General features: G+C 35.7%; 1 protein-coding gene across 2 annotated transcripts in view; it reads right to left on the minus strand.

Annotated features, from left to right (window-relative positions):
• The window catches only part of GRM8 (glutamate metabotropic receptor 8), a 349,602-nt gene that overhangs the window by 122,604 nt on the left and 209,123 nt on the right, over positions 1 to 17,875 (minus strand). For both annotated transcript variants that reach the window (XM_031046301.2, XM_005146095.4), the window contains exon 6: positions 5,636 to 5,836. In XM_031046301.2, coding sequence (XP_030902161.2) covers positions 5,636 to 5,836 — 201 coding nt within the window. The remainder of the gene's footprint in view (positions 1 to 5,635; positions 5,837 to 17,875) is intronic.

Raw genomic sequence — 17,875 nt, forward strand, 5'->3', positions numbered from 1 at the left:
CACCTCTGAAACCATGTCAAAAATACATAAAGAAAAGAACTGTTTCTAATTCTGGGATTTTATGAGTTCACTTCTATGTTAGTTTAAGCTTTAGCCATGTTTTCAAACATACCTTTGTACCACCAAGATTTAAAACATCACATGGGATTATGTCACGTGATTAATCTATGATAGAAAAACATCACAGATCTTAATAAAACTGCAGCAGCTATTCCCCCTTCCACTCCCACTTCTGCAGCTGAAAGTAGTATCTTTGTTTCTTTAGCAGAGTACCGATTAGTGAAACTAGAGTTGCTACCACAGTGAATCCTAGCAAGGTCAGCAGAGCTCAGCCCTTCCCAACTCATTGTTAATCTTGTTCGTCCCCATCTGACCTACTCATCTGCTATTATCTACCATTATGCTTAGTCAGTTTTTAACCCATCAGAATATGTTACCAGTGGCCTTCTAGAATGCTAGGTGTTTCTGATAATACAAACCCTTAAATTATGAACTGACAATAGGAACTCATAACTTCGAAATCACTGACATGCCCAACTCCAATTATTTCAAAAGGGTTTTTTTTTTTGTTGGTAGTCATAGACTTGAATTGGATTTTTAAAAATCCGAGTTAGAAGCATAGCTCCAGTACATTTACTTTTGTTTTAGTGGGACATTTAGGTCTGCTGTGCGGAACGCCTTAAGAAATGTCAAAACTTACCAGCCTCAAAGGAAAATTTTAAAGCTTCTGTTTTAATGATAAATAATGATTTGAGAATGCAAATTTTGTATTCAGTAAAAGAATAGAGAAGTGTCAGCTTTCTTCAAGAAAACATTTAAAACAGTCTGAACTGAATATTAAGTCAGGAGAGTTTTGCACAGATTGATGTCTTAGCAACTTCAAAAGATAAAAAGAGAAGACTAATTCTCTAAACAACTGATTCCAAAATAATGATTCTCTGGAGGATTCAAAATTCCCTATGAGAAACCTCATTCTTCATGTTTTTAAAAACTGTCCTCTATAGGTAGAGTTTTCTCAGAAAAAAAAAACAACATTCTTCCCTTTCAGGATGAAATTTTGTGTGTTTGCTTTTTAAATGGGGCTGATGCTGCACGTGTGCATGCGTCTGTGTGTGTGTAGCCAAGATTAATCTTTTCTCAAAAGCATTTAATTAACACATCTAAATACCAAATAACAGCAAGGTTTACTAGTCCACTCAGACTATTAAATTAGTTCCAGAAGAACAGAGTAAAAGCAACACATGTTCATTTAATATTGTAATGCAAAGGTGAGTGATATACTTCTCTTTCTTTCAAGTCCATCTAGGGCTATAGAATCACAGCATGGTGAGATGGGAAGGGACCTTTGGAGATCACCTATTCCAAACTGCTTAAAGCAGGCACAGCTAGAGCAGGTTGCCCATGTCCAACTGGGTTTTGAATATCTCCAAGAATGGACACTCCTTTCTAGGCAACCTGTTTCAGTCCATTTGTCACAAAATCCCAGCAAGCAGCATAATTGTTTTAGTTTGGCCCAGAGAAGATCAAAGAAAAGGTTGTGCAGTCAGACTCAGAATTTATTTCTAGTCTCTTCACCAGGAGGGGGAGGTGGTGTTGCAGTGACCTTCTGCAGAAGCCGACATTTATCTAAGCATTGATGACAGAGAGGAGTCAGTGCTTCCACCTACTGCTCCCTTCTCACTTAACTCTGCTCACTTAAAAGGATGTCAAAGTAGCAAGTATACCTGTTCACTCACAGGATAAGTAGCCTATCAAAGCAAATACAGTGTCTCTCCATGTATGAAAGTACAGTTCAAGAACTTCCCCTGCCTCTATGATTAAGTGAAAGATTCATCGTAATGTCTGTAAATATACTGTGTTATAGTGTGATGTTTTCTTGATATTTAACCCAGGAAATACTCCAGTGTATTAATATGAATGCGAATGGAAAAACAAATAGGTAGGCAAAAGTCAGCTACTTTATACTAGCTGCAAATCTACGTATATAGAAAGAGGGAACTTTCTTCTATATGAAATGGTTTATACACAATATAAACAATATTCTTTATCTTTGGAATCTAACTATAAATTTTGATCTTCCCTTTAGCAGTGGGACAACTGGTGAGGGAGGCACTGATGAGTCTTATCACTTTATGTTTTATTCCTACCCAAGAAATAGCACTATATACATGTGTCATCCTTATTCAAAAGGAAATACAAAGATCCATCTTTTTCTTAAAAACAAAAAACAAACAAAAAAACCCCTAACTTTGAAAACACCTCCATCCATGAAAAAAATGCATGTTCAAGTCCTGTTTCTGTTAAAAAATGAGCATTTATGGCTAATTCAGCAAAGCACTTCTCATAAAACACTCAGCAGATAAATGCCAGGGTAAAAACTCTCAGAAAACATCTGCCTATTTTGTAGACAGAATAATGAAGTTAAATAGAGTGAGACTACTAGAGCAATTTGACTGGAGAATATACTGAATTGTGCCACAATCACACTAGTGCATGTATTTGGATACAAAATCTGGTAGTGAAAATCTTTCAAATGTGGTGCCTTTGTTAAAATAAGAAAACCATAAAATGACAAGATTCACTTTTTGCCTGGTGAAAACATAGAAGGAGCATGAAAACTATAAATAAGTACTTTTTGATCAAATAGCCATAAAGTAATGGTTATATTCTACTAGTAGTGACCATAAAGAACACAGGGAACTAAATATGCTATGCCATACTTTGCTAACAGTCTTAAGAAAAACACAGGCAACAGTAAAGAGGAGACTACACTCAGCAGTAATACAAATCACATATAAAAATCAATTTCTTTATTCCTATTACAAATGAAGAAATTCTATCCCCTTTAAAATCACACTGAACTGTGAGATTTTCTGCATTTAGTATAGAACTGGTAGAAAAATATCTAAGCAGAAACAAATGTCCTATCAATTACATCAGTGCACTGTGAGCTAGTGGTTATGATCGCCCTTCAGTCATGAAGGTGTCATGGAATATTACACAGATGAACACTTCAGGGGGAAAAAAATCTTCATTATTCATAAATAAAATTAAACAGAATAAACAAAACCAAAACCATTCTAAAGTCATAACTTGCAATCAAAAGCAAAAAAGTTACTCCAATAAACAGAAATATACATGCTTTCTTACTCTTGCAAATACCCTCCATAAGGCAGACAGATGTTTTTCATAATACAGGTCATACTTTGTGAGGTGAAACCCCCTAAGCCAAATGTGACAGAATATTAATTAGACTTGCACCCACTCGTTGTGACCTTGGTTAAGAGGGGTATACTGAATTCAGAGAGGTGAGAGAATGGTTTCACATGCATACGGATAGAATCATGAAGGGAAACTGATATTGAATAAAAAGAAAATCTGCTTGTCTTAAAAATGCCGGTTACTTCTTGATGTTAGAGATTATCAGAATCATCTTGAAGAGCAACGGCTTGATTCTAAAACACTGGAAAAGTTGTTTGAGCATAAGGAAAAATTTTTATCAAGAAGATGATCAAATATTGAACCTGATTGGTCGGACAGAATTTTGGAGGATTTTCCATCCTTGCATATATTTAAAACCTGGCTGGACATGGTCCTAAGTAACCTGGTTTGGCTGATCCTGATCTGAGCAGGGGTTAGAGGAGATGATCTCCACATACTTTATTAATGCTTTGATCTGTGACTGATTGTTAGTATAGAAAAAAGCTACTTTGAATGGCTGTGAAAGCCAAGGTTTTCCTGTCATGTATCAGTGTACTTTTAATATACTCCATTATTAATGACTGAACTTGGGATGCACTTCAAAATTGACACACAGCACTACTGTCAACACCCAGCATAGGAGATCTAGCAATCTATGCATATATTCATCTCTATAAACCAAGTCAGATACAGTGGCACTGCTGTCCTGAGGGACAGGAATTTTAAATTAATAGGAAAAGGTAAAGGGTTAAAAAACATCCTTTGTTTATGCTTCCCAAAAAAAAAAAAAAAGGAAATATTTGGGCAATACACCCCAAAAATTGGTACATCAGTGCATAATGTGGACTAGATTAGTAAAGAGAACTGTTAATGTATCCCATGGGACAGAAAGTGAAGCTCACAGAATTGTTTCTTCTATTTTTTATCTCAACTTCAGTAAATCACCAGTTCAAAACCAGATATTTTTTCATTAGTGTCCAGAATGCTTCATCCCACTCTTAAATCTCCCCTTGTTGCAATACCTACAGTCAGCCAGAGAAATTATGACAGATATTGATGAAAAACAACAATCCAACAATCTAGGGAGAGAAAGGTTTCATATGAAATGTACAGCATAACTTTTTATGCTAAACTTTCATGCTCAACAAATGAAAATAGATCACTTTGTGCTTTAACACCACAGACCCAGAAGAATATTTACTATAAATGTAGATAATTGCCACTGCAAACCTTACTTTTGTCATCATAAAAACAGTTTCAATTTGCCAGCAACATAATTTGCTCCAGGTTTTCTTTAAAGTCACTAAAGAATCATTTAAACTCCTTTCAACTTTGTATTTCTGGAGACAAGGATTCCCTTTTCATGAAAATTGCATAGGAAAAAAAACCCTGTGAACTACAGCCAACATTCATATCAACCAAACAGTCTAGTATGTTACCTAAAGCAAAAAAAGCTTCCACTTGGAAGATAAATTCAAAATGACCTTGTGCTTTTTTTCCAAAAGGCTGGCAGCTGAGGTCATGGAATAAATTGTGATAGACAGTGCTTATCTCTGCATAGTTAGAAGGCATGTCTAGTATGCGAATCACCACCAAGTAGGGGAAAAATATAACCAAAACACAGCAAAGAATATTAATCCATTTCTTTGTAAAATAATGGTAAATACACTCCACAATAATTATGATTTTAATTAAATAATGTATATTTTCGACAACTTTATTTCACTATCAAGTATGTTCTTCATTTTTCAATTCTACATTCATAAATTAATCCTGTTCTTTACTGGTCTCTACTGTTGACAGTATAAACACCTGTAACTACATTTCCCCAGCAGGCAGATCCCAGCTGCAGAGAATATTCTGTAGTGCTGCTTAAAAATATATATTATTGTTTTGTTAAAGCTCACTAAATCACTGAGTCAAAAACAATGAGATGGAAGAGAAGCCAGAACTTTTAGTGAATGTTTTAACTGAGATTGAAATATGCAAATTGAAAGAAAACTCGCTAGTCACTTCTGTAAGAAAATTGTTAACAGTAATTTCAGAAGAAAGTAATTTTAAATACGTATTTTTTTCCAATTCATTCTCTTGCAAACACAAGCAATTTCTGACAAAGGATTTTAATTTGTCAATAGGACTGCATGAGTCCTCAACTTGTTTTTATAATAGCAGCTTTTCACTGGAATATTTTGATCAACAGATTCTTATTTTTAACATCTTCCTCTTTGGGGAGCAGCTTAATGTTAAGATGAAAAATACACTTGGGGTTTCAAAGCAGGTGAAAAAACTTACACTCCTGATTAAAAAAGAACTGCTTCTAATCCTGTTTTCTACTGTGCCTTAAAATATCCTATATAAAGAAGAAAACACATCTTGTCACTTCTGAAACATTTAAAGAAGAAAAGGAAGGGGAAGAAGAGTACATATAACTTACCATTAAAGTTTACTGCTCGAATATAGCTAAGTAGTTCTTTACCATCAGTTGTGCTCATCCTTGGGCACAGACCAATATATCCAGGACAGAGATCTTTATGCATGTTGTGTAGTGCATAGGCCATTGAATATACTGCATCAATTACAAACTGAACTTTTCCTTCTTGCTCATAGGCTGAATCTCTTGCAATTCTTTCTAAGCCTAAGGAAGAAAGAGAAAGAGTCAGTTTATTTCTCTGTCTGTCTGTGTGTATGTGCATGAATATTTGCATGCAAAAATTCACAGGACAGCATAAATAATTACAGTCAGATTGATAGGTAAAGTTAGGACTCATCTATCCATCACCTAAATAAACAAGACAAGGAAAAAATATGGCCATCTGGTTTTGCCTCAAATCATTGTACACTGTGCCAGGTATATAAACAGTATGTTGAATTCTGGGCTAGGAAAAAGGACAACACATTGAATTACAAGAAAAAGAAAAATAGATATATGTATTTCTACAGTCCTGTAGAAAAACTCTACCTTATTGACTTTCATTCAACAGCTGTTTATTGTTATTTATAGGACACTTCTACAGCAGCCTGCCATTCTGTTTTAGATAAATGTAAGGCTACCCTGATTTTTATCCCTTTCTATTGTTTGATAAACATAATTTAAACATCTCAGGGATAAAAGCTGAATGCTTGCCAAGTGATATGGCCATCTGTCTCCATATTGGAAAGTGCTTATTCTGAGACTTTTTTCCTGTGTTTACTAGTGAATTTTGCTCACATTGAGAGCCATATACTCTGCTATTTCCTACAGGGACATTTTTCCTTCAGAGGCGATACAGAGCAAATCAATGAATTATGAAATTGTTATTCTGAGGGAGTTGCCCACATTCATCACCTATGTCCAAATGTAAAAATCCTTTTACATTCATAGGTAATTGTACTAAGTAGAAAAGTTAATAAATGAAGTTCATGAAAATTATATTTAAGCAGATAATCAATATGAAATCCCATGTCCTATATAGGAATTGAGCCAGTGATTTCAAATGCTCAAAATCTTAATTTAGCAGGGAAAGATGGCTCCACAGTTCTTGATCTGAAATCTGCCCTACTGAAATATACAGTCAAGTTCCTATTGACTCAGTGAACACAAGAATGAATACTTAGGTTATCTATCAGATTGGCATCTCTTTCAGTTTGAAAATAACCTGTTCACATTATTTAAGAAATTAACTAGATGTTTATGGATATTTTTAATGTATTTATTTCAGCATTCTGTATCTTTTTTTGTATGTTTCTTTTTTATCTCTAAACACAGACTTTTATGAATTCAAGATATCAGATTTGTTGTATCCAAGTTTTTTAAAGTGTATTGTTTAGGCCTGAAAACATTCTGTACACAAAAACATTCTTTGGACAAAGCATGCAAGACCATATGATATGAGAAAAAAGCCAGGGAGTATACTCAAAGGTCTTCCTTCTGTTTGCCTGCTGCATTTCAGTGCCACAGTCTCACATTACAATGATAATGTATGAGCAAATTCGTAATCTGACAGTCAGGTAGGTGTGTTTTGTGTTTTAAACATCCCTGAGCACTGGGAGCAATGAATAGCCTTGAAAAAGTCATTACGTTCTTCTATTTCTCCTCAGTGATTAGTTAAAAAACGATATAATCACTACCTCATGAAAAGGTACTAACCATTTGGAGGGGAAAGCATATAACTCATTTTTGTGATTTGCCACAAGTAACTTCACAGACACTTTTCAAGACATGCTATGTAATGAATGACAAATAATTAGCAAAAGTGAGACTCTACTGCAAATAAACAAACAGAAATGTTTTTCTTGCATGCAATGAAAATTAGTTGCCATGCATTGCCTAGACATAAAAAAATATGAAGGATGGAAGAGATCAAGTTTAATTAGATTGCAGCCTTATTAACTTATTTCATAGCTTCCAACGGTAAGTGATAGGTAGAGGTCATGAATCCCACTTCAATTGCTCCTGCATTGTTAAGGACTGCTGGACATCAACTGAAGGAGGGTGTTTACAGAACTGCTGCAGGCACACAGTAGTCAATAACCTGCATGTGCTCCCCAGAGCTTCAAAATCCTCTAAACAGGATTGTCAGGACAGGAGGAGTTTGAAGGAGATATATCCACTTTAATTGCTCAGCTAAATACAATTTTCCTGTCAGACGGATGGATGTGTATTTTGAGGGGTGAGGGCTTGGTGAAAGTCAGAGAGCAATCATTTTCTGTAATAAAGGCTAACTCATAAAACACTAAAAGTTGCAAACACTTAAGCAATTATATTTTACTAAGTGGCACAGAATTTAAAAGGTGATGGGGGTGAGGAGGGGGTGGGGAATCAGCATCATATTCTGCTATGTTATGCTGTAGTTTGAACACCCATAGTATTTTCATAAATTTCTTCCACAGCATAACATTTTACCTTTACTCTTCACAGACATGTGAATGTAAAATAATTTATCATATAAATCACAGAGGAAAAAAATTAGTTGTGTCTGAATGTGTTTCCATACATATAAAGGTGTGAGGAACATTACAGATTTATCAGGTTTGCACCTGTCAAACCTAGAAGGCAATAGACAAGAGTATCTGTGCATTGCATAACTAACAAACCCAACAAATTGGATTATATGATTTTTCTTTTTGAGGTTTCACTTCATCTTCTCTTTCTAGAATTCTCAAACATCTAAACCAATAGTTTATAAAGATGACAAGAACTCGTAAACCTAAATTACATTACACTACCCTAAATAAATGTACTGTATATCAGAAAAAAAAAACATATGCATATTGTCTAAGCCATACATATGGTCAACTACTACAGAGATAATATTACACATTTTGAAGACATGGTTACAAATTTCCTTCTGACTTGCATATCAAGTAATAACAGTTACATTTATAGTTTGACTCAGCTCTATGAGGCATGTTTCTACACTTGCTGGTGACTTGAAAGAATATAACAATTTGTATCTCACAATAGAAATGTTCTAATGCTTTCTTAATGATCACTTCAATTTCTTATCCTACAGTTTTTCCTCTGGAAAAATTTCTTAAGCTGTGTGTTTATCAAAAAGAATAAGATATTCCCAACTCCAGAACCCGTAGAGAAATAGATCTCCAAGAAGGTGTGCCATGGTGCTTTCCAGCAGGTTTTCCAATTCAGCTATCGAGAAATGCAAGTTTGTGAGGAATTTCAGCAAGATGTCAAGAGTTTCCCGGACAAATGGAGAAAATACATAGACACATGTACTGATGTTATCATCTTGGACTAGAGAAGAGCTAGAAGAGGTGTAACAGTAGCCCAGGATAAGTGTCAGCTGTGCCTGGCTCCTTCTATTTGAAACCTCTTTGGGGAGAGACTTCTCTTAAGTGAAACACAGGAATGATCCTTTAAGATCCTGTACAAGTGAAAGAGCTGTTATAGCTACTCTTGCTCTTCCTGGGTAAAAGTGGCAAACTGAACTGTCGCACAAGGTATTGCCTTCATAATTTATGATAATTTTCCCCTTTGTTCCTATGCTTCAGGAATAATTGTGTATCCTGCTCAGGAATGGTGGAACTCAGGTATGACAGCAAAAGATAACAAGCGTGGTATGAAGGTGAGATATGGATTAGGCGGACAAGAATGTGGCTGGAGATATTAGGCGGGGGGGGGGGGGGGGGGGGAGGAGAAGATGAAGCAGGGACATTGTCAGTTCTCTAGGTATGAGCTGAGAATCAAGAAATTTCAGGGAACATAACAGAAATTAGGCTTTTACAACAATAAAATAAACTGTATCTTCATTAAAAACTACAGGATACAGTAAGCAAATAAAGATTAACATAGCTAAGATAATTAATTCATACATGAGCAATGATATCACCTGTGGCATCCGAACAACTATCTTAAACAGAGAAAACTTAAATTGCTCATCTCACCAGCAGGTGAGATCCAGGTGATAAAAGTTGCTAGGTGATTAATGTTGCATAATTAATCTAAGTTTTAGAAACCATGTTCTTAATGAAAGCACATGTAGAAGTAATATTTATATTTTACATTATATTCTGCACACATATAAATCCATAACAACAGGAAAACTTCAGAGTTCCTATTTCTTATTCTTGTTAAGAATATAAAAAATTCTAAATAATGGAAATTGATATACATGTTTTTAACTTACGAATCGGAGGGAGTGCAGGGGAGAGGGGAGAGGTTGTGCGGGATTATCTATTTTTTTGACTGTCCCATTACTGGAAATTACCAGTTTACCTAAAATTTTTAAGCAATCCCATTCCTGCTGTCTTATAAATCTTCATTTCCATTCATCATTAGTGAAATCAATTTTTGTTGAAGTGCAGCCTACATTGCCTCTCTTGATTATTCTTATAGCTTCAAGAACCCATCCCATATACCTAGTTAAAATCTTGATTTATACTACTTGGAGACAAAGGTTGAAGTCAAGAACCTTGTATACAACAGCTAGTTAGAGATTCAAATGGGAACAGTGATGTAGGGGTGAAGGGTTTAAGAGAGATTTTTGACACTGTTGGTTTTGGAAGACAGGATTGGAGCTCCAAACTTTAAAGGAATAGAGATATCTTGTATGGGGGTGCAGTGTGCATGGGAATAGGATTCTGCTTTTGACAGAATAATCATCGTAAAGTCAGGTTCCAAGCTTTGAAAAATAGTGCAGTTAGAAACAAAAAATTAGGAACATGTAACTAGAGGTCCATGTAAGAAATTAGCTCCTAAGAAATTGTTTCCTAATCTCTATTTGATATTTTTTTTTGGGGGGGGGGGGGGGGGGAGGGGGTGTTTGTTTTGTTGTTGTTTTTTCTTCTCAATCTCCTTTATTATAATTTTTAATTTGTTTTGCCTAAAACTGACTAGAACATGACTGGCCAGCTCACTTTTCATTTTCGGTTCAAATACTGGCTGAGTGTAAGACTTCTTCCATGTTTTGGGGGGTATTAATTCTCAATAGCTTATTAAAATCAAAGTTAAACTCTCAGAAAACTTCCAACTTCTCTCTCTGAAAACTCCCAGGTGGAAATCATGGACATGTTCTTGCATTGTTTTAGGGAGCAGCAGTATGAAGAGTTGCCTAAGCAATAAGAAAGTCCTGCTGTCGGAGGTCCAGAAATCTTCTAACCATGAATTTGTCACCAGCAAGGAAAGATCCTTTCCAAGAATATGTATTCCTCCCTCCTTTCCGCATTCCCATCCACTCTTCTATCGCCCTGTCCTTTCTCACTCATGCGGGGTGATAAATCAGTTCTTTTATGGACTGTGCTCCAAATAAGAGAGGAAATCTTTCTGGTGTAACATGGAGAGGGAAAGAAAAAATTACAAGAAATTATACCATGAAAATGCTAACAAGCAAAATGGTTACTCATAAACAGCTTTTATTCTATTTACTTCCCTTTAGCTGCTGTTGTTATATATGCTTGTGCATTGTTACTGCTTAAAGACAGTTGGTGTATCTGTGCAACTTCGAGTTTTATTCCAAACTTCTGTTTTGAGAAGTCTGGATTTTTTTTCAATTCCCAGGTACAATTCACAATTTTTACTCACTGCTAAATTATTTATCCCCATTACCTGGCTCACAGAATTGTTTTACTTAGGCTGTACTTGGAAGCAAATTAAATCAAAGATAAATATTGTATTGAGACAGATCTTTTTGTGTGTGCCAATCGCAATTACAACTAAACCACAACAATCTCTAAGCAGGGCCACACTACCCTTCAGCTGAGGCATGATAGTCCTCTATTTGTCAGAATTGGTTAGACTTCCTATCTTTGCAGCAACAGTTTTGGGTTTTTTTCCTCAGAAAGCTGGCACCTATATAACTGCAAGCCATTTCAGCAGGCTCAGCAGGAAGCACCAGGAGCATATGTTGCTCCTGTTGAAGTCTTGACAATTATTCAGCTGTTTGCCTCACACATTATACAGTTTTCTCTCTTTGAACAAATAACGCAGTGGAGATCATCATCTTCTGTTACTCAGACTTAAGGGGATGATGATATACTTTTATGGTGGGAGAGCTGAGTTTTCTAATACCCGCATGGTAAATACGATGCTTGTTTTGTGCATGAGTTAGTTTGGAGAGACCATTACAAAATGTGTGGCTCCTCTGTAATAGTATGGTGTCAGTTTAGAAAGCAATTCAGAGAGAAAGTTGAGGATTATATCAATTTTCTCAGCCATTCCAAAAAGAAAATTGAGAATGTTAAAGCAATGATACCGAAATGAAGCACTTTGACTGTCTACTGTTCTCCAGCAACTGACAGATGTGTTTTTGTGGTTTAATGAACTGGCACTTGATGTAATTTTTCTGGGGTTATGCCTCTTTATGCCACCTCACAAAAAAAAAAAAACCACACAAAAAAAGACAGCAAAACTAATTAGTGAAAGTCTCAGGAAGAAGCAGTTTTTCAATCCCTGCAATAATGTGGAGGATTTAAAATACTAGAATTGGGCTGGAATCTTACATTTTTAGAACACTTTTCAGACAGAAAATAGCAAAAAAAAAACAAACCATTTCACGTAAGCGAAATAATTTTCACTTTAATATCAATGTCAGTGAGAAACTATCTTTTATGTTTGTCTAAATGGTTCTTAAATGAAGTGCCTTAAAAAATTCTATCCCTGCCCACAAACATTTTTCTTTGGAAATACCGTAGCATTTTTTTTGACCTTCACAGTAAACCAGAAATTTGTTTCAGCAAAACACTTTTAACAAATACACAATAGTACATACTGAAGTGGAATTAAACCATTATTCTAGTCATACCGGGGGGTTTTGTTCCTGCTACCATATGTGCCATTTACTAGTGTGTTTTAGAAAAAAAAACTAAAGTTGCATTGTTCGTGGAAGATTTTTTTCTCTCATTTCTGTGCTTTGGGAGAACCTAACAACAGTTTGAATGCAGCTATCAGAGTGAAAAACTTTCTGTTTTCTGGTTAATGCCTTCACGTCCTTTAATTATAGCTGCTTGAAACAGTGTATAGAGTTGGAGAACACATACATTCAGAGCTCTCAAACATTTAAAACCTGAGCCTAATACATCTAACAGCAGCAGTATCGTGTAAAATACCATCTTGCTGAGCCAAGATTTGCTGTGATGAATATGTTAGGCTGAAAGTAATGACTGCAAGGTCTAGTGAAAGGTGTCCCTGCCAATGGCAGGGGGATGGAACTAGATGATCTTAAGGTCCCTTCCAACCCAAACCATTCTGTGATTCTGTGATTCAAATAATGAGAAGGCACAGTTGGATATAGTTTCTGGCAACCACACTAAGAACTGCACCACGTATTTAAAAGAAAAGATGTACCAAAATACAGTGGGATAAGCAATATTTCTTTCAGGCATGTCACTAATCAGTCTCAGTATAACATTCTTAAAAGCTATATGTCCTTCTTATCAACAGATTGCAGCTTTGAAACAGCAGGCAGAGCACTACCAATGTTGCAGCCAGAAGATTCTTGTCCTCTAAAAATGGTGCTCTGGCAGACGTGTTCATCTATACTGCTTCTCTTTCTGGCTGCAATATATCTGACAACCTGAAAGCCATACCCACTCCAGAAATATCTGCAGAGGAAAAGAAGACACTGCAGAAGTTTAAATAAAAGAGAGACTATTGCATTACTAATCAGGATCCACAGCAATTAAAACCTATTGTGAAGTCAGATTTATCATAAGATTTTCTCCAGGTTTTACGCCAGAAGCAAATCACTGTGAGATTTTGCAAAGCTTTCTTTATAATTAAGTCCATATATTTTTCAGGTTTTTTAAATAATTACATAGTCACTTAAATATCACTCAAGTCTTACCTCTTGCTTCTTCTGTTTTTGTTTTAGAAAAAACACTGAAGTCAGCGATTCACATCTCAGCTTTTCATGAGTCTTAATTTTCAACCATATATAGTTTACAAATGTTAGTGATATCTTTCTTCTATGATATAGTGATATATCATATATATATTCTATGATATGGTGATTTATCATTCTTCTATATTTCTAGTTTTACTATGTATTAAAGTAATGCAGTTGATTTGACTCTATCTTACTATTTTCAAGGCCAGGTTGCACAGAGCCTTGGGTGATATGGTTTAGTGGCAGGTGTCCCTGCCCATGGCAGGGGGGTTGGAACTATATGATCTTAAGGCCTTTTCCAACACTAACTATTCCATGATTCTATGATTACTATGGTATTGCACTTTTAAAACCTTCTATTTAAACCAAATTATATCTATTCTACTTTACTTATAAAAATATAAATCTAATTCAAAAGTAAGTTCAATTTATATATTTGTTAGATGGAAGACTTTATTTCACATATATCAACGTATAGTAACAAAATTCAGTTTTAAATGTAAATCCATGAGTTTTACCATTAGTTGCCATGCTCTAAATTTTATAAAAGTAAAGAATATCAGTCTCAAAAGTTTTCAGCTTGATTTATGAATGAGAAGTACTATTTTACTGATTTTTGACCAAATCAAAATGCTGAAGTTAAAAAATGGTTTAGTTATTTTATAAAAAGAGATGGTTTTGTCATAATTCAACCATGTCAGAATTTTTATTTGATATTTCTGAACACAATAACATGATGGTAAAGGGAAAAATTTTAACTCTCTAAATTAGATCAACCTTTTTTTGCCTCTACCTTGAATTTCTGTAACCATAAATATAAATAATTTTATTAGAGACAACACATAAAAGAATGCAATAACATGGAAGCATTTGTCAGATTCCATCCTACTTCATTTTCTACGGCCAATGAAAATTTGCCACAACTATGATCCTGTTAATTTCATAACTGGAATGCAAAACATGTTAAGCAATTCAGTCCTACAGCCCAGTATCTTAGCACACTCCTTTAGGGATGTATGACTAGCAAGAACACAAAATTTTGGGGAACTCCCACATTTCTTTATCTCTCAGAATAGTGTCAGTATGCAGGTGTTTTTTTGTAAATTTCTCAAGTTTAAAATAATTTTTTTTAAAAAGGCTTCCTTTCAGGTCTTGAAACCTACATTTTCTAACACAGATTGCTCATGGGAATATCTAACTGTGAGAAGAAATTGCTACTGTAGTAGTCCAGGCACACAGGTGGAAATAACTGATATCACTCTAAAACCCCACAGGCTGCATGCACTTCTAATGCAGTCTTCAGCGTATAACTCCAAAGCCTATAGCAATGGCTATCAGCAAGAGAAAAGATTCAGTGCAAGTATCTGAATTTATTCATTGTTAACATTTAATCTCAGAGGACCTTCAGCACATAGCAGCAGTATGTATAAAAATTGTTTCCTCTGTTTATTGACCGTGAGGTATTTTAAGTTTATGCTTCAGACTAGAGACTTCTGTCCTTCAGAGTACTGTTTTTAGTTATCAACTTGATGGAGATACCGCTTAAGAAAAGCCTTTCTTGCAATTGGCAAGCATATGCTGGAAATATAAACAGACATAGCAGTATTTAAGCACACTGATTTCTTAAGCTTTTGTGGCCATTATTTGATATGAGTCTATTTGGAGACAGAAGAGTTAAGTTACAGCAAGACTTCACAAAAAATACTGCAGCATCTGAACTGGTCATAATAATGACTACTGCCAGATGTTTAAGCATTTTCCTTTAGTTTGATGAGGAGCTTTGCAAAAGCAGATTAATTGAGGCTTTGGAGAGTTAATATTCAGTTATTTATGAAAGAAAAGACAGGTTGAGATGTTACTATGCCCTTTTCATCACCTACAGATGCTTGTTACTAATCCTTTTGTAGGCATTTAAGACCTCTTCAGCTGGAAAGAGCTTTATGTAGGAGTCCCTTGTCTGAGAGCTGGGCTGAATTATCTCCTGCATCAAATGAGGACTATGTGTGATGGATACCTATTCTGCCTTGGACTGGAGTCTAAGGGGCAGTGACATCCCATCAGGGATATTTCTGCAATAGATATTTGAAAACTCATTTATGCAGAGAATTTAAATACAGATTTGAAATGTACTGTGAAGTCCCACTCAGACTAAGTGTTTTGATGTCATGAGTTTACATCAAGTATTGAACAATTTTGGTTGCTCCTGAGAGGGTGCTTTCATCAATTTGTGGTATTTCTTTGCAGTAGGATGCTTAGTCAGGATGAATCTCATGCAGCTCTAATTGTCTAATAGTTAATTGTGTAACCAAAAAGAACATTCACCCACTCTGGAAATAAGCATTTAAGAAAATGGGTTATAGTGCCTTCCTGAACTGCCTTTCTTGTTTCACTAACTTAGACTACATAAGGTAACTCATAGAGAACCAGCATTTTGTAAGACAAATCCCAATTAAGAAAAAGGATGAATCTTCTGCTAATCTTGAATTTGAACAGAATTCAGTGAACAAATATCGCTTTTATAAAGCCTTAGATAAACACTGTGGTGTATTTCCACTAGATAATGGTTTTCTGTCATTATTTAGCTCCTGTCCCCATGTACATCCATCATTCCTTGTGCTGCTCACTTACAAGTCCTGATATTCCTTTAGATACCAGCCCACTCACCCCACCCCTCCTCATTATTGTCAGAAGCCTGTATTATTGTCCTTTGCTTACTCTGTCATAATTACAGTGCTCTTTAATCACATTTCTTGCAGGTCTGCGTAACAGTTCTGGTGTCCTCAACATAAAAGGGACATGGAACTGTTAGAACAAGTCCAGAGGAGGGCCATGAGGATTATCAGGGGACTGGAGCACCTCCCATATGAAGACAGGCTGAGAAAGTTGGGGCTGTTCAGCCTGGAGAAGAGAAGGCTGCGTGGAGACCTCATAGTATCCTTCCAGTATCTGAAGGGGGCCTATAGGGGTGCTGGGGAGGGACTCTTCATTAGGGACTGTAGTGATAGGACAAGGGGTAATGGGTTGAAACTTAAACAGCAGAGGTTTAGACTGGATATAAGGAAGAAATTCTTTACTGTGAGGGTGGTGAGATACTGGAATGGGTTGCTCAGGGAGGTAGTGAATGCCCCATCCCTGGCAGTGTTCAAGACCAGGTTGGATAAAACCTTGGGTGATATGGTTTAGTGTGAGGTGTCCCTGCCCATGGCAGGGGGGGTTGGAACTAGATAATCTTAGGGTCCTCTCCAACCCTAATGATTCTATGATTCTATATTATCTACTGTTTAGGCAGCTGCTATGGGGATAAAGACTCACAGCCAGCACAACAAAAATTCAGTTGTTATGTTTTCTTACAGTTATTGCAAGGACTGACCATAGCTATGAGAATATATGTCATGTTTGGATTAATTCACGTGTTGCATGTTACTGCTAAAGAGAAGATTATGCAAAAAGATTTCAAGACAAATGCAATGTTAAACAACGTAAATAAAAATAAATGTAATAATAAATCTTTAAATAACTTCACTATGAGTTACTACTGGGTCTGCACTCACAGCATCAAACTTTCAAGAGGAAATTTTCGGAGCTGGACAAGATAGAAGAGCTCATGAGAGAGAGTACATCTGTGGAAACAGTGTTTTTTTTCTAGGAAGGAGCAGTGGGAGGACTATTTCAACTGTAACCAAAAAAGAAGGGAAAGGAAGAATGCTTTTCAAGGCAAAGGAACAACTACCATTTAAGCACATAAAAGATCTAATAGTAACTTTTTACAATATTAAAAGCTTAAAAAAACCATTATGCTAACTTTTCCATTTGCCTTATCCACTGTCTCTTCCTGCTGTGTCCCATTTTAATGATCCCATCACACTGCAAGAAGTAGGCCATGATGAGGAAAAGAAATAGCTGATTTCACTTAGTGTAACCAGTAGGAAAAAATTCTACTGTGACATAGAAAATTAAAATTGTTTCAATTTTTCACTTTCCTGTAAGACAAAAAAAGCGATTTTTGATGGTCAGAATAGAAAACATGGGTTCAAGAGCTTTGAATTGGTAAAGGCTATAATTTTATCATGCATTACTGTCAAAGTAAACCCATGTGATTTCCTGGAGAAATACTACTTTGTTCTACAAGCTGTGTAGACAACAGCTGAAACAAGATTTTCAAGGTGAAAATCTGTAATTTGCCCACTACTCTAATTAAAGGTGTTTCTTCAGGACCTGATAAGAATTGGAGCACCACAAATTAGAACTAAGCAACTAGCTAATGGATTGCTTGATGCCATGAACAGGACATGGAAAATTGGTTTCTGGAAGGGGATTTTAATCTGAAGAAGGAAGATGTTTTACCCAAAAACAGC

Source organism: Melopsittacus undulatus, chromosome 5 (genome assembly GCF_012275295.1).
Source record: "Melopsittacus undulatus isolate bMelUnd1 chromosome 5, bMelUnd1.mat.Z, whole genome shotgun sequence".
Taxonomy (NCBI): domain Eukaryota; kingdom Metazoa; phylum Chordata; class Aves; order Psittaciformes; family Psittaculidae; genus Melopsittacus; species Melopsittacus undulatus.